Source organism: Spironucleus salmonicida, chromosome 2, assembly GCF_000497125.1.
Source record: "Spironucleus salmonicida strain ATCC 50377 chromosome 2, whole genome shotgun sequence".
NCBI classification, from domain to species: domain Eukaryota; phylum Fornicata; order Diplomonadida; family Hexamitidae; genus Spironucleus; species Spironucleus salmonicida.
Genome location: NC_090597.1, coordinates 525,920 through 549,593, shown reverse-complemented (window position 1 = coordinate 549,593; position 23,674 = coordinate 525,920). Strand labels below are relative to the sequence as shown.

Genomic DNA, 23,674 nt, shown 5'->3' with positions numbered 1-23,674 from the left:
GATCATTTGTTAACCATTTTCTGCCGAATTTACATGGCGACGTGCTTCGTCTTCTGCAGCTCCCAGTACCTGTCGATTTTGCTCACAATCACCTTCACGATGAGCAAGAAGAGCTGCGCGATCAGCTGCCCGCCTACCAGCGTCAGCGACATCACGCCCCCGACGGCGAGCAAAACGGTGCCGTTGTTGTAGGGGCCCACCTGCATCCCTTTCGTGGCCTGCAGCAGCGTCTGCAGCACGATAATGGCCCCGATGAAGTTCTCGTTCGCGTGCACGCCCAGGCTCGTGAATATATGGCAACCGAGTAGGCGGTTCGTAAGCGGGGTAAGGTCGTAGAAAACGGGCACCATGCAGATGTAAAAGACCATCATCTAGGCAACGCGGCCGAATGCCAGCACAAGCACGCCAACCAGTTTGTGGTCCAGGAGGTCGTCCTCCGTACGGTGCACGAACTTAACCACTACTCCGCCTCCGCACGCCAGGGCCCAGACGACCATGTCCCCCGCGACGCGATTCTTGGAGCACAGCCACTGAATGCAGCGGTGGTGCCTGGGCGGCTTCGAAGGAGTCTGCATATTTGCGATCCCCAGATCGTTGACGTCGAACTTCCAGAAGGTCGTCGCGACATAGATAGCGATGGCATACAGGTACACGTAGAAGACCGGGAACAACATGTGGTGCGACGTTTTCGCCAATAAGACCACCAAAGCGGCACAGCCGAGGCGCATCAGAGTGCAGGCAGCGAAAGAAAATACCGCAATTTTCTTCAGGTCGAGCCTCAGCAGCAGACTTGTGCAGTTGCACAGCGACACGAAGAAGATCCCGGTGACGAGGTAGGAATGAACCTGCAGGATCTCCAAGGGATCCTAGGTATAGGGTCTGAACGCGGCGAGGAACAATAGGTCATGCACTAGGGCGTCCCGGGAACAGTTTTGGTGCACCAGAAACGCGGTGCACCAGACGGGCGTGGCTATGAAAATAATGTGTTTCCCTGCATGCACTACTACGTCAGCCACGGAGGAGCAGCGCTGAGAGATCCCAAACTGAACCGTTAGCAGGTATAGGAACACGAAAACCTCCTCGGCGAAGCGCCCGCAATGGAAAAACGCGAACAGAAAGCTCTGCTGCGAGAAATCGTTGTCCTTGCCTACCCTAGGTGGGGAGATCACCTTAACGCAGAACATCTCGTAGATGTACACGGTTAATGCCCACAGATTCGCCACGCCCAGCAAGCCCTGAATATAGTTCCGCTGCCTCATTAAAAGCTGAAGTGGGAACCGTATTATTACGAACTAGAATATGGGTTTGGAAAATGCTACTCGCCATCTGCCAACCTGCTTGCGCCCACGCCTTCCTCCTGAATTATGATACCTCGTGAGCACAACAGACCGCCGATGGCCCGTTCTCCCTGCGCCTCCCTTCACCAGACACTCTAGAACATGGTGTACGACCGGATTCGGGTCCCGTGCGAGGCACTTTTAGGAGGCTAGCCGCACCACGCGGTAATTGAAGTACCAAGCCTCTATACCCCCGCCATGACCCGAGTATACGAGTGCGCATTCTCCAGTTCCACTCCACCCACATATCCTCTGGATGCATATTAAAATCTGATAGCCACACTCCGTTCGGTGCGTTCTCTAATGTTCAGGGTACTTCGCACAGTTCTAGTCTAGCTTTAAAAGCGCTCCTAATATGTAGTAATGTGATGCGAGGCACTGCATAAAGGGAAGCCCTAGGGGATAAGAGTACGTTTCTGCCTCTACTGGCCAATGCCGCAGCTTGGCGCATCCTCAACTGCTCAGGCTAGCACTAAAAGTCCTCCCTCGCCATTGATACCGAGCTGCAGGAGATCATCCAGCGGGACGTGGACGATGACCCAAGGCAGGTGGACTCAGAGCACCTGACCGTCTTGGCAGCCTTAGCCTTTTCGGTTTAGAGTGAAGTATTACTTTCGTGTGTATTACTTATCTCGCAGGGCATTCCCTGGAAAGTACTGCATTTTAGGAAAGCACAAAACTGCAAATAGAATTAGATCACTCATGCAAGGCTGTTCTTGGCATTCCCGATGATGATGGACACGACGGTGCCGAGTGAGCTGCCGAAGAGGAGGCCCATGTTGAGGCAGAGGGTCATGAAGTTGGCGGCGTGCGTGCCGTTGGTCTCGGGCTTCATGATGCTGCCGTACTTGCAGAAGATGGCGCACATGAACCAGCCGTTGGACACCGCGAAGAGGATCATCACGATCCAGGCCACCAGGTCGTTGTGGACGAGGGGAAGGCCGTCGGGGGAGGTGCCAGATGCAGCGGGCGAGGTGGTACCGGCAGGCCAGTGGTAGTAGGGCACGATCTGGATGATGAAGAGCGCGATGAAGGCGAGCCTGACGATGGCGGCGATGAAGAGCGTCTTGACGTTCCAGATGCTGAGCCCCCACTTCCAGGAGGGGAACTGCCGGCCGACCCAGTCGCCGACCATGAACCAGGAGAACATGATGATGGACCACCAGTCGCCGTACTTGCCGGACTCGTTGGTCTTGAACATGGAGTAGCACAGGATCTCCATAGTAATGGCGGGGAACAGGGTGAGGGTGACGAAGAAGATGAGGAAGAGCGAGACGCCGGGCATCCACAGGTTCTTGACCGCGTCGAAGAAGGTGGTGCCGGGGGCGGCGACCTCCTTGGCGGCGCTCTTGTCGCGCGTGAAGTACTTCTGGCGGTCGGCGGCGTCGAACTCGATCTTGTCAGCGCCGTAGTTCTTGACGAGCCAGAAGTAGGCGAAGTAGGTCACGAGCACGAAGATAGCGGCGATGATGTAGTAGGCCACGGTGGTGTAGTACAGCACGGAGTCGAAGGTGGGGGCCTTGCTGTTGAAGGGGATGATGGGCTTCGTGATCACCTTGAGCACCTGGGCAACTATACCGGCGATGCCCGACCCAGCATTGAAGGCGGCGATGAAGCTCACGTCCAGGGAGGCCGCAACCCCGATGGCGGTGGGGAAGAAGAGGCCGTTCGCACAGCCCGCGAAGGCCACGCAGATCAGAATTATCGTCATCCTGGTGGTCTGGTTGTGCGAGAACAACTGCGCAAACGGAACGATGAGTAAAACAACAAGCCAAATGGATAGGGCCAGGAGCAAGCGGAACCTGACAGTGAGGGTGTATGAAAATTTCATCATCGTGAAGGTCACGATACTGTTGAAGATGTTGTTGGTGACGGAAATAGCAGTGAGCAGGGTGGAGGGGAACTGGTTGAACCAGTAGTCGACTGGTACGATAAAGCAGTTGAAAGGAAGGAGAACTGTCACGCCAAATAGTAGGAACACCCACCACGCTAACTTCTTGGTCTTGGGCGATAACTCCTGGGCCTCCACGGTTATGGAGTCTTTTTCCGACATTTGAAGGAAGGGGCGTAAAAAATATAGCATTGGTGCAGCATGGTGTGCGAAATACCTGAACGGCCCAGCGCACCAAATATAAATCTCGTAGTATATGGTGTTATTGCAATACGTAAATCACAAATCGGGCACCGAGGTTATATTGTATGAAAAGTTTTGCATCGTTCTTTCTACTTATGGAAAGAAAATATATTTAGTGCGTATATGAAATAGATCAACATTTACTTTACCTCCCCGAACTGTAAAATAAATACAATGATTTTCTCTCTTGGCTGGGCGACAAACCTGACGGTGGCATTTATCACCCCCGCCAAGCAATAGTAGTACGGGGACAATGATCACACCGATATTCGCAGCTGGCAGGTGCATAGCAACGTGGTAACGCTGAGATATCACTGGCTACCCACGGGAACTGCTGCACCAGCATGGAATTAGGATACCGTGCGGTCAGACTCATGCCAAAGCGTACTGTCCCTGAGGCGATGGTTTGGAGCTTCTGGCCATCTAGTGTATGCAGCTCCGCCCAATGGTATTTAATCATGCTAGCACTATGACGATCTTCATGCGGATTCTAGGGCCATGGGCGAACCGGGAGTATCTCAGTTGTATTCTCTATCAGTATAGCAGTTGAATCTTAGGTAACCCACGACCGCATATCTAGAGAGTGGGTGGCTTCGCAGTATGGTAAAATTAGCATTCCATCGCATCGGGTTGGGGTTAGAGTTAGAGTTGTCTGCGTACGGTATTCCAGCCATTAGGAAACTTAAATTTGGGCGATGATGGAAATAGAGGGTTAGTCCACTGTCTACCATCCTGGAGCAGGCACTATCATTGGTAAGTGAGGGCATACTGTTTTTATTCTAGCTTTGTGCGGTGCGTATAGCAGCTGCATTTAGCTATGTTCTATGCACCATTTGGCTTTCCAAAATATATTATCTCATTTTACAGTTCCATTCGGCAGATTCTTCTTTATATCCCTCTAGCTTGCATAAGTGCAACACTGCCGCTGAGGCGGGTCCACCTGCAGTGAATTTGGTCGTACTCCGGGCATAATATTGTCGTACGCGACCGCACCATGGACTCCCAGCCAGCTGAGGTGCTCAGGACCAACCCTGTGGTACCAGCCAGCTGAGGTGCTCCGGAACAGCCCTGTGGTACCAGCCAGCTGTGGTGCTCCGGGCCAGCTGAGGTGCTCCGGAACAGCCCTGTGGTACCAGACAGCTGAGGTGCTCCGGAACAGCCCTGTGGTACCAGCCAGCTGTGGTGCTCCGGGCCAGCTGAGGTGCTCCGGAACAGCCCTGTGGTACCAGCCAGCTGGGGTGCTCCGGAACAGCCCTGTGGTACCAGCCAGCTGTGGTGCTCCGGGCCAGCCCTGTGGTACCAGCCAGCTGAGGTGCTCCGGATCAGCCCTGTGGTACCAGCCAGCTGAGGTGCTCCGGAACAGCCCTGTGGTACCAGCCAGCTGGGGTGCTCCGGAACAGCCCTGTGGTACCAGCCAGCTGAGGTGCTCCGGATCAGCCCTGTGGTACCAGCCAGCTGAGGTGCTCCGGATCAGCCCTGTGGTACCAGCCAGCTGAGGTGCTCCGGAACAGCCCTGTGGTACCAGCCAGCTGAGGTGCTCCGGGTCAGCTGAGGTGCTCCGGGCCATCCCTGTGGTACCAGCCAGCTGTGGTGCTCCGGAACAGCCCTGTGGTACCAGCCAGCTGAGGTGCTCCGGGCCAGCCCTGTGGTACCAGCCAGCTGAGGTGCTCCGGAACAGCCCTGTGGTACCAGCCAGCTGAGGTGCTCCGGAACAGCCCTGTGGTACCAGCCAGCTGAGGTGCTCCGGGCCATCCCTGTGGTACCAGCCAGCTGTGGTGCTCCGGAACAGCCCTGTGGTACCAGCCAGCTGAGGTGCTCCGGGCCAGCCCTGTGGTACCAGCCAGCTGAGGTGCTCCGGATCAGCCCTGTGGTACCAGCCAGCTGAGGTGCTCCGGAACAGCCCTGTGGTACCAGCCAGCTGAGGTGCTCCGGAACAGCCCTGTGGTACCAGCCAGCTGAGGTGCTCCGGAACAGCCCTGTGGTACCAGCCAGCTGAGGTGCTCCGGATCAGCCCTGTGGTACCAGCCAGCTGAGGTGCTCCGGATCAGCTGAGGTGCTCAGGACCAACCCTGTGGTACCAGCCAGCTGAGGTGCTCCGGATCAGCCCTGTGGTACCAGCCAGCTGAGGTGCTCCGGAACAGCCCTGTGGTACCAGCCAGCTGGGGTGCTCCGGAACAGCCCTGTGGTACCAGCCAGCTGTGGTGCTCCGGAACAGCCCTGTGGTACCAGCCAGCTGAGGTGCTCCGGGCCAGCCCTGTGGTACCAGCCAGCTGTGGTGCTCCGGAACAGCCCTGTGGTACCAGCCAGCTGGGGTGCTCCGGAACAGCTGAGGTGCTCAGGACCAACCCTGTGGTACCAGCCAGCTGAGGTGCTCCGGAACAGCCCTGTGGTACCAGCCAGCTGAGGTGCTCCGGATCAGCCCTGTGGTACCAGCCAGCTGAGGTGCTCCGGATCAGCTGAGGTGCTCAGGACCAGCCCTGTGGTACCAGCCAGCTGAGGTGCTCCGGATCAGCCCTGTGGTACCAGCCAGCTGAGGTGCTCCGGATCAGCTGAGGTGCTCAGGACCAACCCTGTGGTACCAGCCAGCTGAGGTGCTCCGGGACAGCCCTGTGGTACCAGCCAGCTGTGGTGCTCCGGAACAGCCCTGTGGTACCAGCCAGCTGAGGTGCTCCGGATCAGCTGAGGTGCTCAGGACCAACCCTGTGGTACCAGCCAGCTGAGGTGCTCCGGAACAGCCCTGTGGTACCAGCCAGCTGAGGTGCTCCGGATCAGCCCTGTGGTACCAGCCAGCGGAGGTGCTCCGGGTCAGCTGAGGTGCTCCGGGCCAGCCCTGTGGTACCAGCCAGCTGAGGTGCTCCGGGCCAGCCCTGTGGTACCAGCCAGCTGAGGTGCTCCGGGCCAGCCCTGTGGTACCAGCCAGCTGAGGTGCTCCGGAACAGCCCTGTGGTACCAGCCAGCTGTGGTGCTCCGGGCCAGCCCTGTGGTACCAGCCAGCTGAGGTGCTCCGGACAGCCCTGTGGTACCAGCCAGCTGAGGTGCTCCGGGCCAGCCCTGTGGTACCAGCCAGCTGAGGTGCTCCGGAACAGCCCTGTGGTACCAGCCAGCTGAGGTGCTCCGGGTCAGCTGAGGTGCTCCGGGCCATCCCTGTGGTACCAGCCAGCTGTGGTGCTCCGGAACAGCCCTGTGGTACCAGCCAGCTGAGGTGCTCCGGGCCAGCCCTGTGGTACCAGCCAGCTGAGGTGCTCCGGAACAGCCCTGTGGTACCAGCCAGCTGAGGTGCTCCGGAACAGCCCTGTGGTACCAGCCAGCTGAGGTGCTCCGGGCCATCCCTGTGGTACCAGCCAGCTGTGGTGCTCCGGAACAGCCCTGTGGTACCAGCCAGCTGAGGTGCTCCGGGCCAGCCCTGTGGTACCAGCCAGCTGAGGTGCTCCGGATCAGCCCTGTGGTACCAGCCAGCTGAGGTGCTCCGGAACAGCCCTGTGGTACCAGCCAGCTGAGGTGCTCCGGAACAGCCCTGTGGTACCAGCCAGCTGAGGTGCTCCGGAACAGCCCTGTGGTACCAGCCAGCTGAGGTGCTCCGGATCAGCCCTGTGGTACCAGCCAGCTGAGGTGCTCCGGATCAGCCCTGTGGTACCAGCCAGCTGAGGTGCTCCGGAACAGCCCTGTGGTACCAGCCAGCTGGGGTGCTCCGGAACAGCCCTGTGGTACCAGCCAGCTGTGGTGCTCCGGAACAGCCCTGTGGTACCAGCCAGCTGAGGTGCTCCGGGCCAGCCCTGTGGTACCAGCCAGCTGTGGTGCTCCGGAACAGCCCTGTGGTACCAGCCAGCTGGGGTGCTCCGGAACAGCTGAGGTGCTCAGGACCAACCCTGTGGTACCAGCCAGCTGAGGTGCTCCGGAACAGCCCTGTGGTACCAGCCAGCTGAGGTGCTCCGGATCAGCCCTGTGGTACCAGCCAGCTGAGGTGCTCCGGATCAGCTGAGGTGCTCAGGACCAGCCCTGTGGTACCAGCCAGCTGAGGTGCTCCGGATCAGCCCTGTGGTACCAGCCAGCTGAGGTGCTCCGGATCAGCTGAGGTGCTCAGGACCAACCCTGTGGTACCAGCCAGCTGAGGTGCTCCGGGCCAGCCCTGTGGTACCAGCCAGCTGTGGTGCTCCGGAACAGCCCTGTGGTACCAGCCAGCTGAGGTGCTCCGGATCAGCTGAGGTGCTCAGGACCAACCCTGTGGTACCAGCCAGCTGAGGTGCTCCGGAACAGCCCTGTGGTACCAGCCAGCTGAGGTGCTCCGGATCAGCCCTGTGGTACCAGCCAGCTGAGGTGCTCCGGATCAGCTGAGGTGCTCAGGACCAACCCTGTGGTACCAGCCAGCTGAGGTGCTCCGGAACAGCCCTGTGGTACCAGCCAGCTGAGGTGCTCCGGATCAGCCCTGTGGTACCAGCCAGCTGTGGTGCTCCGGGCCAGCCCTGTGGTACCAGCCAGCGGAGGTGCTCCGGGTCAGCTGAGGTGCTCCGGGCCAGCCCTGTGGTACCAGCCAGCGGAGGTGCTCCGGGCCAACCCTGTGGTACCAGCCAGCTGAGGTGCTCCGGGCCAGCCCTGTGGTACCAGCCAGCTGAGGTGCTCCGGAACAGCCCTGTGGTACCAGCCAGCTGTGGTGCTCCGGGCCAGCCCTGTGGTACCAGCCAGCGGAGGTGCTCCGGGTCAGCTGAGGTGCTCCGGGCCAACCCTGTGGTACCAGCCAGCTGAGGTGCTCCGGGCCAGCCCTGTGGTACCAGCCAGCTGAGGTGCTCCGGGCCAGCCCTGTGGTACCAGCCAGCTGTGGTGCTCCGGAACAGCCCTGTGGTACCAGCCAGCTGTGGTGCTCCGGACCAGCCCTGTGGTACCAGCCAGCTGAGGTGCTCCGGAACAGCCCTGTGGTACCAGCCAGCGGAGGTGCTCCGGGTCAGCTGAGGTGCTCCGGAACAGCCCTGTGGTACCAGCCAGCTGAGGTGCTCCGGAACAGCCCTGTGGTACCAGCCAGCTGAGGTGCTCCGGGCCAGCCCTGTGGTACCAGCCAGCTGTGGTGCTCCGGAACAGCCCTGTGGTACCAGCCAGCTGAGGTGCTCCGGATCAGCTGAGGTGCTCCGGACCAGCCCTGTGGTACCAGCCAGCTGTGGTGCTCCGGAACAGCCCTGTGGTACCAGCCAGCTGAGGTGCTCCGGATCAGCTGAGGTGCTCCGGACCAGCCCTGTGGTACCAGCCAGCTGAGGTGCTCCGGACCAGCCCTGTGGTACCAGCCAGCTGTGGTGCTCCGGACCAGCCCTGTGGTACCAGCCAGCTGAGGTGCTCCGGAACAGCCCTGTGGTACCAGCCAGCTGAGGTGCTCCGGAACAGCCCTGTGGTACCAGCCAGCTGAGGTGCTCCGGACCAACCCTGTGGTACCAGCCAGCTGTGGTGCTCCGGGCCAGCCCTGTGGTACCAGCCAGCGGAGGTGCTCCGGGTCAGCTGAGGTGCTCCGGAACAGCCCTGTGGTACCAGCCAGCTGAGGTGCTCCGGAACAGCCCTGTGGTACCAGCCAGCTGAGGTGCTCCGGATCAGCCCTGTGGTACCAGCCAGCTGGGGTGCTCCGGAACAGCCCTGTGGTACCAGCCAGCTGAGGTGCTCCGGGTCAGCTGAGGTGCTCCGGGCCATCCCTGTGGTACCAGCCAGCTGTGGTGCTCCGGAACAGCCCTGTGGTACCAGCCAGCTGGGGTGCTCCGGAACAGCCCTGTGGTACCAGCCAGCTGAGGTGCTCCGGGTCAGCTGAGGTGCTCCGGGCCATCCCTGTGGTACCAGCCAGCTGAGGTGCTCCGGAACAGCCCTGTGGTACCAGCCAGCTGAGGTGCTCCGGAACAGCCCTGTGGTACCAGCCAGCTGAGGTGCTCCGGAACAGCCCTGTGGTACCAGCCAGCTGGGGTGCTCCGGAACAGCCCTGTGGTACCAGCCAGCTGAGGTGCTCCGGGCCAGCCCTGTGGTACCAGCCAGCTGTGGTGCTCCGGGCCAGCCCTGTGGTACCAGCCAGCTGAGGTGCTCCGGGCCAGCTGAGGTGCTCCGGGCCATCCCTGTGGTACCAGCCAGCTGTGGTGCTCCGGAACAGCCCTGTGGTACCAGCCAGCTGAGGTGCTCCGGAACAGCCCTGTGGTACCAGCCAGCTGAGGTGCTCCGGGCCAGCCCTGTGGTACCAGCCAGCTGTGGTGCTCCGGGCCAGCCCTGTGGTACCAGCCAGCTGAGGTGCTCCGGGCCAGCTGAGGTGCTCCGGGCCATCCCTGTGGTACCAGCCAGCTGTGGTGCTCCGGAACAGCCCTGTGGTACCAGCCAGCTGAGGTGCTCCGGGCCAGCCCTGTGGTACCAGCCAGCTGAGGTGCTCCGGATCAGCTGAGGTGCTCCGGAACAGCCCTGTGGTACCAGCCAGCTGAGGTGCTCCGGACCAACCCTGTGGTACCAGCCAGCTGAGGTGCTCCGGGCCAGCCCTGTGGTACCAGCCAGCTGAGGTGCTCCGGGCCAGCTGAGGTGCTCAGGACCAACCCTGTGGTACCAGCCAGCTGTGGTGCTCCGGGCCAGCCCTGTGGTACCAGCCAGCTGAGGTGCTCCGGATCAGCTGAGGTGCTCCGGAACAGCCCTGTGGTACCAGCCAGCTGAGGTGCTCCGGGCCAGCCCTGTGGTACCAGCCAGCTGAGGTGCTCCGGACCAGGACATTTAACCTATTAGTAGTACTATATATCACATATCTGCAAAATTATAAACAGTGCACGCCGGTGACCTAGTTTTTAGTTTAAATAAGAAACGCAAATTGTCATTGTACTGTTGCAGTTATCGTAAATTTTATTGAATATTTACTAAATACATTTGACGTTAAAATTATCTCAGCATTTCTGCACAAGCTGGATGCATAAAGCATATTCATATTGTGAAATAGTATGCATTCACTTATTTCATGCGTTGTGAAACTTAAATATAAATTGGTCTAAAAGAACAGATAAATATTTATACTTAATCTCAAATAAAAGCCAGCATATACGAAAACTTACTTTAATAGTTAATCAAATCCATAATTTCTAATATCTTATCCAAACTAAGCATTCCACAGTACCACAACATATTGCTGAAATTCTCACGTATCCTAACGCTTTAAGGCAATAACATATCCTGCATGAGCATAAGCAGTACAATCAGGTTACCTCTCAATGCTTTTTCTATAAAGCCGATTATAATTTTATATTTTGTAGACACTTTCCCTCAAAAGTGAATATAAAAAGTAAACCAGATTAAAAGAAAGCAATATTCCAGAAAGCTAATAAATCTTAAAAAAATTAATCCAAATGCACGCATGGATTAATACTCGTCAGGAAAGCCTCTTACACTATTAGTACTGCTACTTAGAAGCAATCTTCAATCTGCATGCATGATCTATTGGAAATCACTGGAATGCAAATCAGACCTTTTAAGCACGTGAAGCAGAGTTTATATATTTGATATGGAATTAATATTTCATTTGGTAAAATTCTCTTTATAAGTTTTATTGCTTACACAGATCCAGTATGCATTGTTATAGCAATTTACGACATAGCTTCAGGCTTGGGTTCTGGCTCTCATTTTCACATTTATATCAAGTTTTAAGTGTTCTATTAACCGCTTATAGCTTCGTATGCCTTTATTTGCATGGTATAAATAAAAAAGTAGTAGTATGTAATACATACTACTTAATGGTTTTCAAAATGAAATTGCCGATTGCATTTTCGGGGGTTTATACGTGTCAGTATACTACAGATAAGGCTAATTATCTCAATTAACACAACATTTTTAGAGCAATAAAGAGTAGATAGACAGCTCAGTTTACATTTGTTGAATTTACATGACTGATAGAAGTGTTTATATTAAGTAATTATATGTAATAAAATATATCAGAGTGAATGAATAAATGATTTTTAATTTTGAAAATGAAAAATTACCTAAATAAGATGAATAACAGTACTAATTATACTAAGATCGTATGTATTAAGATAATCATGGTATTATTTATTTTATATATAAACATGTATATGAATAGTAGGTTTTATATTTTAAACAATTAAATAAACAATGAGTTTTAAAATGTAAAAAAATAATATTTGTATTTAATATTAAATGTTATTGTTTACTATAATTGACTTAAAAATCAAATATGATCCTAATGTTTTTTGAGTGATTGTGATAAGGATTCCTAGTTCTTTTATATATGTTTAAGCAGGGAATATAGATAGCAGAATATAGAGTTAAAGATTCTTTTCTTGATTAAAATGTAGCTGTAAACGAATCCAATGTTAATTAGTAATTGAAAATATTGAAATATTATAAGTAAACATTATAATTGATAATAGTAAAATATTTTGATAAAATATAAATATTACAAATGCTAAGTATCAATTATTATCACAGTTTGAGACCCATAAACAACAATATAAATTATAATTTTTTCAATTAGGCTTTGATAAATTAGCATCTTGAAAATATGGTTATTGCTAATATATAACAAGAACTTTAATTTAAATTGTTATGCTAAATTAATGTGGTTTTAATCTTTATTAAATTTAGGTTATTTTATCATTGAAGTTAATTAAATATTGTTTTGAGTTATACTTAATTATTATTTTTAAATATTATTATTGAATAATATTATATTTAAATAAATATAATTCAAAATTAATGAAAACGAAACGTAGATATATTATTAAAATTAAATAGTAATATATTTAAATTATTTAAAAATATCTAATTCTTTAATAATCAAGGCATACAATAACCAGATAGCTCTTATCGATTCATAATATATTGATACATCTGTTTAATTTAAAGATACTTTCATAATGCATTATGCTATTTTCTAAGGGGAAAATAAGCAGTGGTGGTTAATAATTTTCATACATTATTCTGAAAAAAATTATCTAAAGGAGACTTCTATGGTCTATATATTCCCAGTAACTATGAAAAATAAAGTCATACAAGATGAGAAAAATAATACCCTATGATAGTCCTTATTGATTCTTCCAGGATGAAAACTGGCCAATAACATGCATAAACAGTCTAGAAATAGTAGAAGGTAGATATTACAATGAATATTGTTAATTAATTAATTAATTAATTAATAATTAGCTTATTATCATAACTGGTAAATGTTCGCTGAATATCGGATCACATTATAATGAAAAGTAACGAGAAATTCACCAGAAACACAAGTTATGATGTTTATATTAATATAATCTATATTGAATATAATATTTTATATAAGTAACAAAGTTAGTATGAGATAAGAAATAATATTGCACATACTTATCATAATATATTTCTAATTATAGTCTATTTGAATCTAAACAAATCTAATATAATAAAAATAATCATTTTAATAATATTTATGAAGTTATTTCACTCTAATATTGCTTTAATAATATGCTTAAATTTATCTCAGGGTGTTAGAGCTAAATTTACTCAAAAAACTTTAGAATAATCTAAATAATAATACTATTTGATAACAGGAAATACTTTTTATCCTGTAAATGAGAATATATATAAATGTTGAAACATACAGAGAAATTTTAAGAGTAGTGAAAAATTATTTTACCTTATGTTTGGGCGATGCCATAACTAAACATTAGTTATTCTGCTCTTGTTTTGCATAATCATAATAGTCTATTATTCATTATTGCGTAAGCAATATAATCATTGTGTTGGAAATATTTTATAGTGTTTCTTATCTGGCGTAATTCATTTTCAATTTAATATTTGAAAATATTTCATAATAGTGATATTAGACTATATGATTTGGTAAACAATATTTCAGTTACAATATTATCAATCAGTTTAGTTACTGTAGCATATTACAATACGTTATGAACACAGACATAGCATATAAAATGAAAACTAAAAGTTTATCTGATACTTGATGAAAGAAGATATTATATATGTTTTCTTACACTATACATGATATATGTCTATTATTTATGACATAATTTGATTGAATTATTTGTTAATGGTATTTTTCATATTCACTACCAGAATAAGCATAATATTATTCTATACAATATATTATATTATAATTAATTAATCATATTTAGATATAAATTTTATTACCACTCCTTAAATGACCGATCAAGACTAGAATACCAAGTCCGAAGCTAAACCTACCTAGCTCACTTTTTCCTCTCTAGACAAAGATATGAATGACCTCTTGCCGGAAATAGTCTTTTAATTTAGTGGAACTGAATTTTAGATAAGCGACATTGACGATACCGTACGTTACCTGAGGATAACCATTGATACTGTTGAAACCCTCAGCCTCCTACACCTCTTTATGTGGCAGCATAAATAAGAACTGCTGTTCAAACGGAAAATCTAGATAATCATTATTCAAAAGACGTTTGATTTAAAGAATAACTCAGTATCCGACTACTGGCTAAATCTGGTCTCACTATCTATCCAAATGGGATTTTCAGTTTTATCATATTAAGTAATAGGCGATGAAGAAATACAAAAACTAGCAAAGGTATAAGTATAAAGCATGAAATCAGATCACGAGATTGTTATAGTTTCTAAAAATTCAGCAATTGACTCTAAATTATTTCCTAATTGTATTGTGAGTAAAAAGAAAAGTAAGTAGTAAGATTAGAATGAAAAAGATAACTAAGTCGAAGACTACAAACTAACTTAGCCCCAGTTTAAAATACCATCTAACTTTAGCATTGTCGAGAAATAGGCTATCCTGCAAATAATTGGTATAGCATTACATAAGTTTAAAATATATGCGCATCTACTGCCCATGATATTTGGATATAGTGCTTACCTTATTTATCAGCAAATGTTATATTCAAACGCTATAGATCCTACTACTATTTATTAGTCGGCTGGTAAATCTATTCTTAGCACTAATCAATAAATTTACAATGATGCTGTTATGTCGACAAATTTTTAAAACTTCTTTGAGCTCCCAGTGCATTTACTAAAAATATTAGAATTTAACGATACCAACAAGTTCATCTTCCAGCAAATGTGCAACGTGTCGTACCTGTTCAAGGCGCAGTACTTTGCGGTGTTCTCAGCATTCTTCCCCATCGAAAATGCGGTTATGAGCCAGAGTTCTAGGAGCGGTAAAACAGTCACCCTGCACACCATCTTCTACTTCAACTTATTCTCGGGGCTAAAAATTCCCATATTGATTAACACTGGATTTACAGAAGAGAAATAGAAGCTAGACACTCAACCTTTATATGACAGAAGTTCTATCAAGATTGGTTAACAGCTAAAAACACTTTTTTGTAAATATCAACGTAAAACTAAGCTTGGAGATATTATTAGTAGTAATTTGAAAGATGGAATTGAATATTCTAAAACGATGGCTTATGTTAAAGCAGAGTGTTTCAAGTTAATCAAAAATTATGATATGCTGACATTATAAATATTACTTAAAAATATATTTGTTTCATATTTTACGGGCACATCTTCTTTTGAATAATTTTCGCTAAGTGGTGGGTTTAATTTTTTTAATTATTAACAAGCAGATCAATTGAAGTAAATCTAAGTCACTTTATCAGAAGAGTTAAAATAATTGTAGAAATAAATTGAAAATAATAAAGAAAATAATGAGGTATAGTTATAAATAGAGCATGTATCTTGGAGAATTAAGTAATACAAAAATGGATTTATTAAACCAAATAAAAATGTAAACTTAATTCAAGAATTTAGCAAAAACAAGTAAATTACTATCTTAGTCGATGAGTGTTTATCCTAGCAGAAAACCAACTACGCATTGTGCACCCGTGCGCTAGTTAGAATAACCAACTTATTCGTTGTCAAATTTATGGAAAATGCAAAATCGAGCATTGATGAAGTACTTTTGAATATCAAAGAGATAGCAGCTATTGATCTAATATACTTATTAGACTGGTTAGAAATTCGTAAAAATGGTTTGGAAATAGATACAGTTTAACGTGCTGAATAACCTTAATACTTGAAAGAAGCAGAGTAAAAAGTAGAGTACATCCGTGGTGATTCTGCAGAGATTGAACGATACTTTCTCAGACTAATACCATCTGAGTTATTCAAGAACTGTAAAGCTTATAAAATTATTGATCTAATGGGCATTTCGTCTCCCAATTTTATCAACCTTAGATAGTCATAAAAAGTAGAGGAGTCGTTCTAGGAAATGATATCGGATGTTAGAAAATATAGTACGTTGGAAGTATTCACATAGAAACTATACTAATTCCTCCTTATGCTGTACAACCCGCGTGGGATCGAAACGATATTCTGGAGAAATATTTATTATTTTATGAATTAACAATCTGATGCAACCGATGAGTTAGTTAGCCAAATTAAGGTTAAAAATAAACTAAATAAATAGTACACCTATTTATTCAAACACACGTTAGATATTAATATAAAATTCCCTAACTAGAAGGTTTATGAAAAAATACCCTTTATCTCAGTGAAAACAGTTCACCTGCTGGCAGCAGGAACTGATCTAGCCCTTATAAACTTCATTAGATAGAATGAGTTTTTGTATACTTCCGAAAATAGTAGAGATGGAAAACCCTATAGGCAATCTAATATTCTTGGCACCTCCTAAATGCACCCGTCTTGTCTGACCTAACGATACTACAAGGATATGCGAATTACAACCTAAACTGACGATTCTATGATATAATAGGTAAAAGATAAGGTAAAAAATATGAGCATCAATGATTTCTACCTTACAATGATACCTGATTTGGCAGCAGAACTACAGTTCCTGTGCCCATTGATATGCCCACAGATTATTATTAATAAAGGTTAATATCCATACTTTTTTAATTCTACAAAGTAATTTTAGTTCAAAGTTAATAAAAAGAAGATTCCTTTGAATTAGATTTCTTCGCACAGTTAAATTTATAATTCCTTATTTATAATGAGGGATAAGGAACTTGTTGGAGCAAGCTAATTGGTACAAAATGAGAAAGAAACCATGGTAGTATTAATACCGTCATCAATTGCAGATTTTAACAAGAATTTACACCTTACTTCATCCTCATCGTTGAATCGAGATGTGGTATTTGTGCTACATTTTATGGCTAGTTAGCAGTTCATGTACGCTATATCTAAATTAATTGGAGTATCAGATAAACATTAACTCAACACGTTGTGCAGTACTGGCCAAATATTGAGCTTCTTCAAACAGCAACAAATTTCAGAAATATCATCAATGATACTCTTAGTTATCTCATTGTGTCGATAATAACCTGCTCATCTAGTTGGTATAGATAAACTTTTAAAATCAATTAACAATTATTCACAGTATCTGGAGATTTATGTGAATCCATTTTAGATGTAATATAATTATGATATTACATTGATAGAAATGTATGCACAGTTTTAGTCGCTTTTTAAAGGTGCATTTTTCATGTTTTTACAAAAATCTTTCGATAAATACTAGAACCTAGATAAGCCAGATATAGATATGTACGTTGGTGACCCTATTCAGAACGCCAGCGTTTGCTATGTAAAGCTAAAACAACTAGGTCTACTATAGAAGGATGAGAAACTTGCGATCGTAACTATTACTGATAAAACTTGCATTTCGAATCTATTTTTTGAGACATCTCCGCCGATGCCGGATTATCTAATTTCACTATTCGGGGTGGAGGATACAATAAGAGATTCATTTTCTAACAAAAAAATGCTATCAATTTAGACCCGTGACGTGGATGGAGAGAAAGTTTCAAGCATTAATCTGTTGATGGATTCAGGAAACCACACTGGGGAAGAAATGTTTAAAAAATAAAAAGATACCGGGATTACAACATGTTTCCAGGTAACAAATAAATACCAGCAAAACTTCAATCAGATTTGTCTACACCACTAGGTGAGTCCATAATATGAAGCAAGAACGGAAAAAGTAGAAGCATACTAAGCACAGAAAGAGGTGGAGGTTTTAAATAAAGTAAAAGCAAAAGTAGAATAGCTGAATAATGATGTAGCCCAAGCAAATGATAAAGTAGTATAGCTGAAGAACGAAGTAGTAAAAGCAGATGGTAAAGTAGAATAGCTGAAGAACGAAGTAGTAAAAGCAGATGGTAACGTAGAATAGCTGAAGAACGAAGTAGTAAAAGCAGATGGTAAAGTAGAATAGCTGAAGAACGAAGTAGTAAAAGCAGATGGTAACGTAGAATAGCTGAAGAACGAAGTAGTAAAAGCAGATGGTAAAGTAGAATAGCTGAAGAACGAAGTAGTAAAAGCAGATGGTAAAGTAGAATAGCTGAAGAACGAAGTAGTAAAAGCAGATGGTAAAGTAGAATAGCTGAAGAACGAAGTAGACGAAGCTGAAGGAGAACTAACTACAGCTAAATTAAAAGTAAAGGAATTAAAGGTTGAAGTAAAGGAATTAAAGGTTGAAGTAAAGGAATTAAAGGTTGAAGTAAAGGAAGCGGAAGCAGAACTAACTACAGCTAAATTAAAAGTCAACCAAGCGGAAGCAGAACTAACTACAGCTAAATTAAAAGTCAACCAAGCGGAAGCAGAACTAACTACAGCTAAATTAAAAGTCAACCAAGCGGAAGCAGAACTAACTACAGCTAAATTAAAAGTCAACCAAGCGGAAGCAGAACTAACTACAGCCAAAGCAAACGCAAGCGAACCAAATGTAGATGCTAAAAATATAGTTATTTAGTACGAAAAACGGTAAGAATACGCAATGTTAAATGCAAAATAAGAGATTAAAAATGCAGAAAAAGCATTACTATAAACAAAAGATGAATTAGATTCACCAATAAAATAGTTTAATATTAAATAGGCAGAGCTATAGTTATAATAAGCAAATACTTGGTAATAAATACTAACAGATAATACTAATAAAGATAATGATATTGAAAAAGCGGCCATAAAAGCGTAAGCTGAGTTTGAAATGTTATAAGCAAAGTATGATAATATTATTCATTTATAATAAATAAAGCATATGGCAGAAAAAGTAATAAATGCAAATTATTAAATTTAATTGTTAGAGTAAGGTTCAAAAGAAGCTGAGGAAATGCTCGATATCGCTAAATCTATTAGTATAGATACTAAAACAAGTTTACTATCCAAATAAAGGGAGTTACGAAAATTTCAATACACTCTCGAGTCAGGGGTTTAAAAACCATACTTGAAAACCGCGTTAGATGATTTAGCTGTTATATCATAATAACTTGGATATGAGTTAGTATTAGCGAATTGCAACAAGACGAATGTTGAAACTGAAATAAGTGATTAAAAAAAGATATACTAAGATGAAATTAAAATGTAAGAGAATGCATTAAACTATATGATGCCAGCGTAGGAATACGTGAAAATAATCAAAGAAGATTTATTGATTCTTGAGGAAAAAATAGTTTCTTAACTAAAGGAAAACGAAGATAATAATTATTATTAATTGTCTCAAGTAATTGATGTATCATTATAACGGAATGAACAGTAATAAGATAAATTGATTTCAAAAGCCAGTTACTCCTCAGCATTATCCATACCGCTGATAATGGCATTGCGCGAGACTGGCCCACTTACATCCTTATATCCTCGACGATAGGAAGGAGACGTAAAGTATTGCTATCACACACAGGAATAGAATGAGATTCTTATAAAAAAATGTTATAATGAACTAATAAGAGATAAAACATGGAAATAAATATTTAGTATGCAATAAAAGTTGTAAGCAGTGCTAGGTCTTCACCCCACAATTTGCGTTATTGTATTTTAAGTTTTTTTAATATAATTTTAAAAATAATTGGGAGAAGGAAACAATAATAACGCTGTCTAATAAGATCAAACTTAAAAAAAATAAGCAAATGTAAAAAAAGAGTTTATGGGCATATCAAAGAAGGTATTCGCTCTAGGTATTTTTTAATTGGTTAACTATACCCGCCAATTTAATAATTTAAACGTTATCGTAAACTGTCTGATAAATATATCTGAACCGTTTGCTGAAAATATTTTTACTTAAATTTAGCAGATTACAAAGTAAAATAAATTAATATCTATTATAGATTAGTAGTCTGAAGAAATATGTTTATAGATTTATATGTTGGGACTTTAATTAACAGATATTAATAAAATTTTTGGTATCTTGATTGTATACAAAGTAGGTATTGAAAATTGCTATATAGTAAAAGTAAGTAATTAGATGAATATTTATACTCTTATTCTAGCTACTGTAATACCTTTAGAAATATATGAGCTGAAGAATAAGATAGCAAACACTACGGCGCTAAAAGTAGCATATCAATCAAAATTTGCATAGCTAGGTAAGTTCTGCAATGATAAAAAAGCAAACTCTCTATGTATTTAGGGTGTGGATATCATGTGGGTCGCGAACAGTGTAAACTTTCAAGAGATTACCGCTAAAAAAGTAAATTAATTATATGTTTTACAAATACTGGAATAGATAAATACCTGTTTAGTTAATTCATCTATAACCTATAAAAAGGTAGGAGAGGAAGATACTTATACATAAATTCTTAACAACAGAGACATAGTTGGATTTTTGCTTGGAATACATCTTTTCCCAGTCTCTATCGATGGAACTACTTTAATCGTCGATTAGCTAACTGATGACAATAAATAATTTTTGATTCCATCAGAATATAAAAAATGATGTTAGAATGCGATAGTTAAGGATATATATCAACTTTCTCTTACCTAAACAAAATTTTTATAGTAGACGTACAATTAAGTTGTGAACAAATTGATTTCCGTATTTTAAGGTAGCACCAATATTTCTGAAGTAAATGTAAAATATTTTTATACAGAGCCTAGGACAGCAAGCTAAAAAGAATGTTTCGACTAAAATCTTTACAATATTAAGGGGAAGCTATAATATGAGTTGTTGTATACATTTGTGAAAATCAATACTGTTATAGCCACAATTGAGTAAAATAAAATCTACGTGATTATTCTTGAGTGATTGTTTATTTAAATTTTAGCATATGTCGGTTGCTGGAAAACATGTTCTCAATACCACAGAATTTATCTAATAGGTTATTGCAATTTATTTATGCTAAATAAGGTGCACTAGTCCAAACTTTGTTAGTGTTAATACTTGGTATCCTTATATGCTTTACTTGAGCTTCTTGCTTTACTAAGAATTTCAAGTTTCCAACCATGTATATGACAAATTTGATCACTGCAAGTTTGATTTCCATCTAGCTAAATATACCAGGGGCATATTCAAGTTAATGATTGGTAGCTGTAGTCGCCTGTAGAGCTAACATTTGGAGTCGTCTATTATTTATTGATAAGTTACATGATACTTCGAGGCAAACCAAGATTTATAAGCAGAGCGAACACTTTTTATTCCACAAATATTTTATTTTACAACTGCGTCAAATAATCTTTGAGAGTAAAGCTATTCAAGAAAAGACAGAGAAAGCTGGCTGCTGGGCTATTAATGATATCCATTAGTGTAATATTGGATAAATGAAGCTAGATTGACTTTTATACTTTACTTATACATCATATATCAGGTGCCTTGACTAAACAAAGGAATCATCTATCCAGGGTCTAAATATTTTTATAAATGATAGAAATCATATCTCAGTGAAGATAAGTAAATAGATAATGCAGTTTATTGCTGAAGTTAATGTTGTTAACATCAGTTTATATATTGCAAGTTCAAGATAATTACTGAATGGTGGTTAGTCAAGTAAAGAGCTTTTGCAATGATGAAAAGATCTACTTTAAAGTACACAATAATAGTTTTCTTAATTGAATGAGTAAACATCAACAATTATTGTTTTTCTTCATAAGTCACGAATTGTAACCTGTATATTATAGAAGATTATCAACTGATAAATAAATAATACGTAGTGCCACCTTTTATGTCAGGAGAAATCTCAGAATTGCATATCTCTAGTACATCAGTTATATTTTTAAAGAATTCATAATACATAAATGTATTGTGTTGAACACTGTTTAAACTGGGGAACTGGTTCCAATAAGTATACTGAATATGCTAAATTATCAAAGGCGAGCTTTTTTTAATAAATGGCAATGCAAACAATTGACAAACTCTATTCCATGATAGTATAGTGCATCAGACGGTGAAATATGATATACTAATATCATATTTTGAAAATTTTAACTAGATGTTGTAGCTACGCTATACTTGAAGCCAAAAAATTGGTTATCAGGAGAATATGTGTTTGATAGGTAAATTTTACTCTCCATATATCTATAATTTATATAATTATGTTTATTTTATTACATATGCTTACCAGTTTTATTAATTTATAATGTCTAATAACAATACCTCTGGACATAGTTATGATAAATTTATATGTAAAGAAGCATTTTAAGGAGTCCGTGAGTTTTGTTATGCAAATAAAATTACAAGGCGCAATTATATTCCATTTATACAATACAAATATTCAAGGTGCTCTCATTACTTTTTTACAGCATACATGTGACTTATCTTTTAAGGCTTATACAGTTATATTTACCATTTTTAAAACCTAAATAAATTCACTGCTAATCATTTCCATGATTAGTACAGAGTACTAATATAGTAGTAGTAGACTCAAATATGCAATATTAAGCTGATTAGGTTGAAATTCTTCTTGTTTTAATTGTTGAATTAGTTATTTATAAAGTAAAAGGTGATATAATTCACACACTAAGGTCAGATTATTTCATTAGAAATCTAGTGAAAATGTGATGAAATAGAAGTATTTTTGTCTATTCGTTCGATTATTGATATCCCAGAAGATTTTAAAGTTGACTAATATGCTAAGATTATTTTTAAGTCATATGAGTGTAATTTCAATGATTTACAATTAGTTTCAATGCTCAGTAAGCAGGATATAACATTGCAGTACATTAATTAGTCTAGCTAGACTTAACTTAAGCACAATATGAATTAAATTCATAAAATATTTTATAATGTGATAACTAATAACCTAGAATTAGATGAAAAAACTATTGAAGAATTATGTCTTGTAATAAGTGCATCTGACTCAAAAGTTGTGGTTATTCTGAATTTCTACATGCTTCTATTTTTGTTAGTCAAGTAAAGTAAATGCGAAAATAGAGCTTAAGAGTTCACAACAACATTTTCTGGTGTTCAAATAGGTATTGTTCCATGGGCACTGGGAATCATTAATACTGCTTTGTAAAATCCAAATATTTAGTAATAAGAAACCAGCAAAATCGTATAAATCCTAGAGATCAACCTGCAGGAAAGTTTCAACAAAAATGGAGTCGAAAACATTTAGCTATTAATTAATATATAAAGTATATTGAATAAGAAAATGTAATTATACTACAAGCTTGAAGGAGTAGTATGTAATATGTCTAAAAGCATAAACTTGCGAAACTTATTTTGAAAATGAGTTTCGCAAGTTTATGTATTTAGTACGTATTATATACTACTAAAGTATTAGTATACTGTATCAGAATGATAAAAATTGGAATTAGATTCCGTTATTACTATCTTGAATATGCATAGTTATAAAATATTTTAATTAGTACCAAGGAACATATATTACAGTATACATTTGCTAGTTTCTTAGCGAAGTATCAATTTTGGATAGTTTTAATTATGGAAGGTTCTGAAAAATATAAGTGCAACAGTTTTTAATCCAAGTTAAAAAGGGCAATTTCAGTGCTGTTATGCTAAATAGATACAAAATTGCTATATTATCGCCTTCCTTTAACTAATTAAAGTTTGAGAGTTAGGTTTGCACTGTGTACTACATATTATTGTTATTTGCATATGTATTGTAATATTAAAATTAACTAACCTTATTCATACTTGGCCGTGCTAATTTAGGGCAATGAACTCATTTCATTTCGAACTACTGTCTAGTGAATATTGGTATTGCTACACTAATTATACATATTATACATAGTTCATTATATTTTTGAACAACCGAATCAATTAGGCCTCGTAATAATATAGAAATTCTCAAAGTAATATTTCACCTCAATAGAGTACTAAACTTGTTTTGTATATTCATTTTAGTACAATTAAGACTAAAACCACCAACTAAAATCAAACAATAATCGATAAACGTCTCTATTAAGATATTGAATATATTTCGCACTTACAAAGTAACATTATATTAAACTATGGAATTCCACGAAATTTTCCAGATTCCATGAGATACTCGCTACAACAAGCGAATTTCAATTTTTAACTTATATATATTTTTAGGATATTGGC

The 23,674-nt window shown here is 42.4% G+C and overlaps 5 protein-coding genes across 5 annotated transcripts; 2 read left to right on the top strand and 3 right to left on the bottom strand. All coding sequences in view use genetic code 6, as the record gives it.

Annotated features, from left to right (window-relative positions):
• Positions 1–2: 2 nt before the first annotated feature.
• On the bottom strand, positions 3–1,721 carry SS50377_21517 (Transmembrane domain-containing protein; the record flags this gene model as incomplete). The annotated part of the gene is made up of 1 exon (XM_067905436.1): positions 3–1,721. One exon carries the CDS (start codon positions 1,719–1,721, stop codon positions 3–5), a length of 1,719 nt encoding a protein of 572 aa, XP_067766753.1.
• Positions 1,722–2,037: 316 nt separating this feature from the next.
• SS50377_21516 (Nucleoside transporter) lies at positions 2,038–3,390 on the bottom strand (the record flags this gene model as incomplete). The annotated part of the gene is made up of 1 exon (XM_067905435.1): positions 2,038–3,390. One exon carries the CDS (start codon positions 3,388–3,390, stop codon positions 2,038–2,040), a length of 1,353 nt encoding a protein of 450 aa, XP_067766752.1.
• A 301-nt stretch (positions 3,391–3,691) lies between these two features.
• On the bottom strand, positions 3,692–4,282 carry SS50377_21515 (uncharacterized protein; the record flags this gene model as incomplete). Its single annotated transcript, XM_067905434.1, has 1 exon — positions 3,692–4,282. The coding sequence occupies one exon, from the start codon at positions 4,280–4,282 to the stop codon at positions 3,692–3,694; it is 591 nt and encodes a 196-aa protein (XP_067766751.1).
• Positions 4,283–13,597: 9,315 nt separating this feature from the next.
• Positions 13,598–20,110, top strand: SS50377_21514 (uncharacterized protein; the record flags this gene model as incomplete). Its single annotated transcript, XM_067905433.1, has 1 exon — positions 13,598–20,110. The coding sequence occupies one exon, from the start codon at positions 13,598–13,600 to the stop codon at positions 20,108–20,110; it is 6,513 nt and encodes a 2,170-aa protein (XP_067766750.1).
• A 2,185-nt stretch (positions 20,111–22,295) lies between these two features.
• On the top strand, positions 22,296–22,835 carry SS50377_21513 (uncharacterized protein; the record flags this gene model as incomplete). Its single annotated transcript, XM_067905432.1, has 1 exon — positions 22,296–22,835. One exon carries the CDS (start codon positions 22,296–22,298, stop codon positions 22,833–22,835), a length of 540 nt encoding a protein of 179 aa, XP_067766749.1.
• Positions 22,836–23,674: the final 839 nt, after the last annotated feature.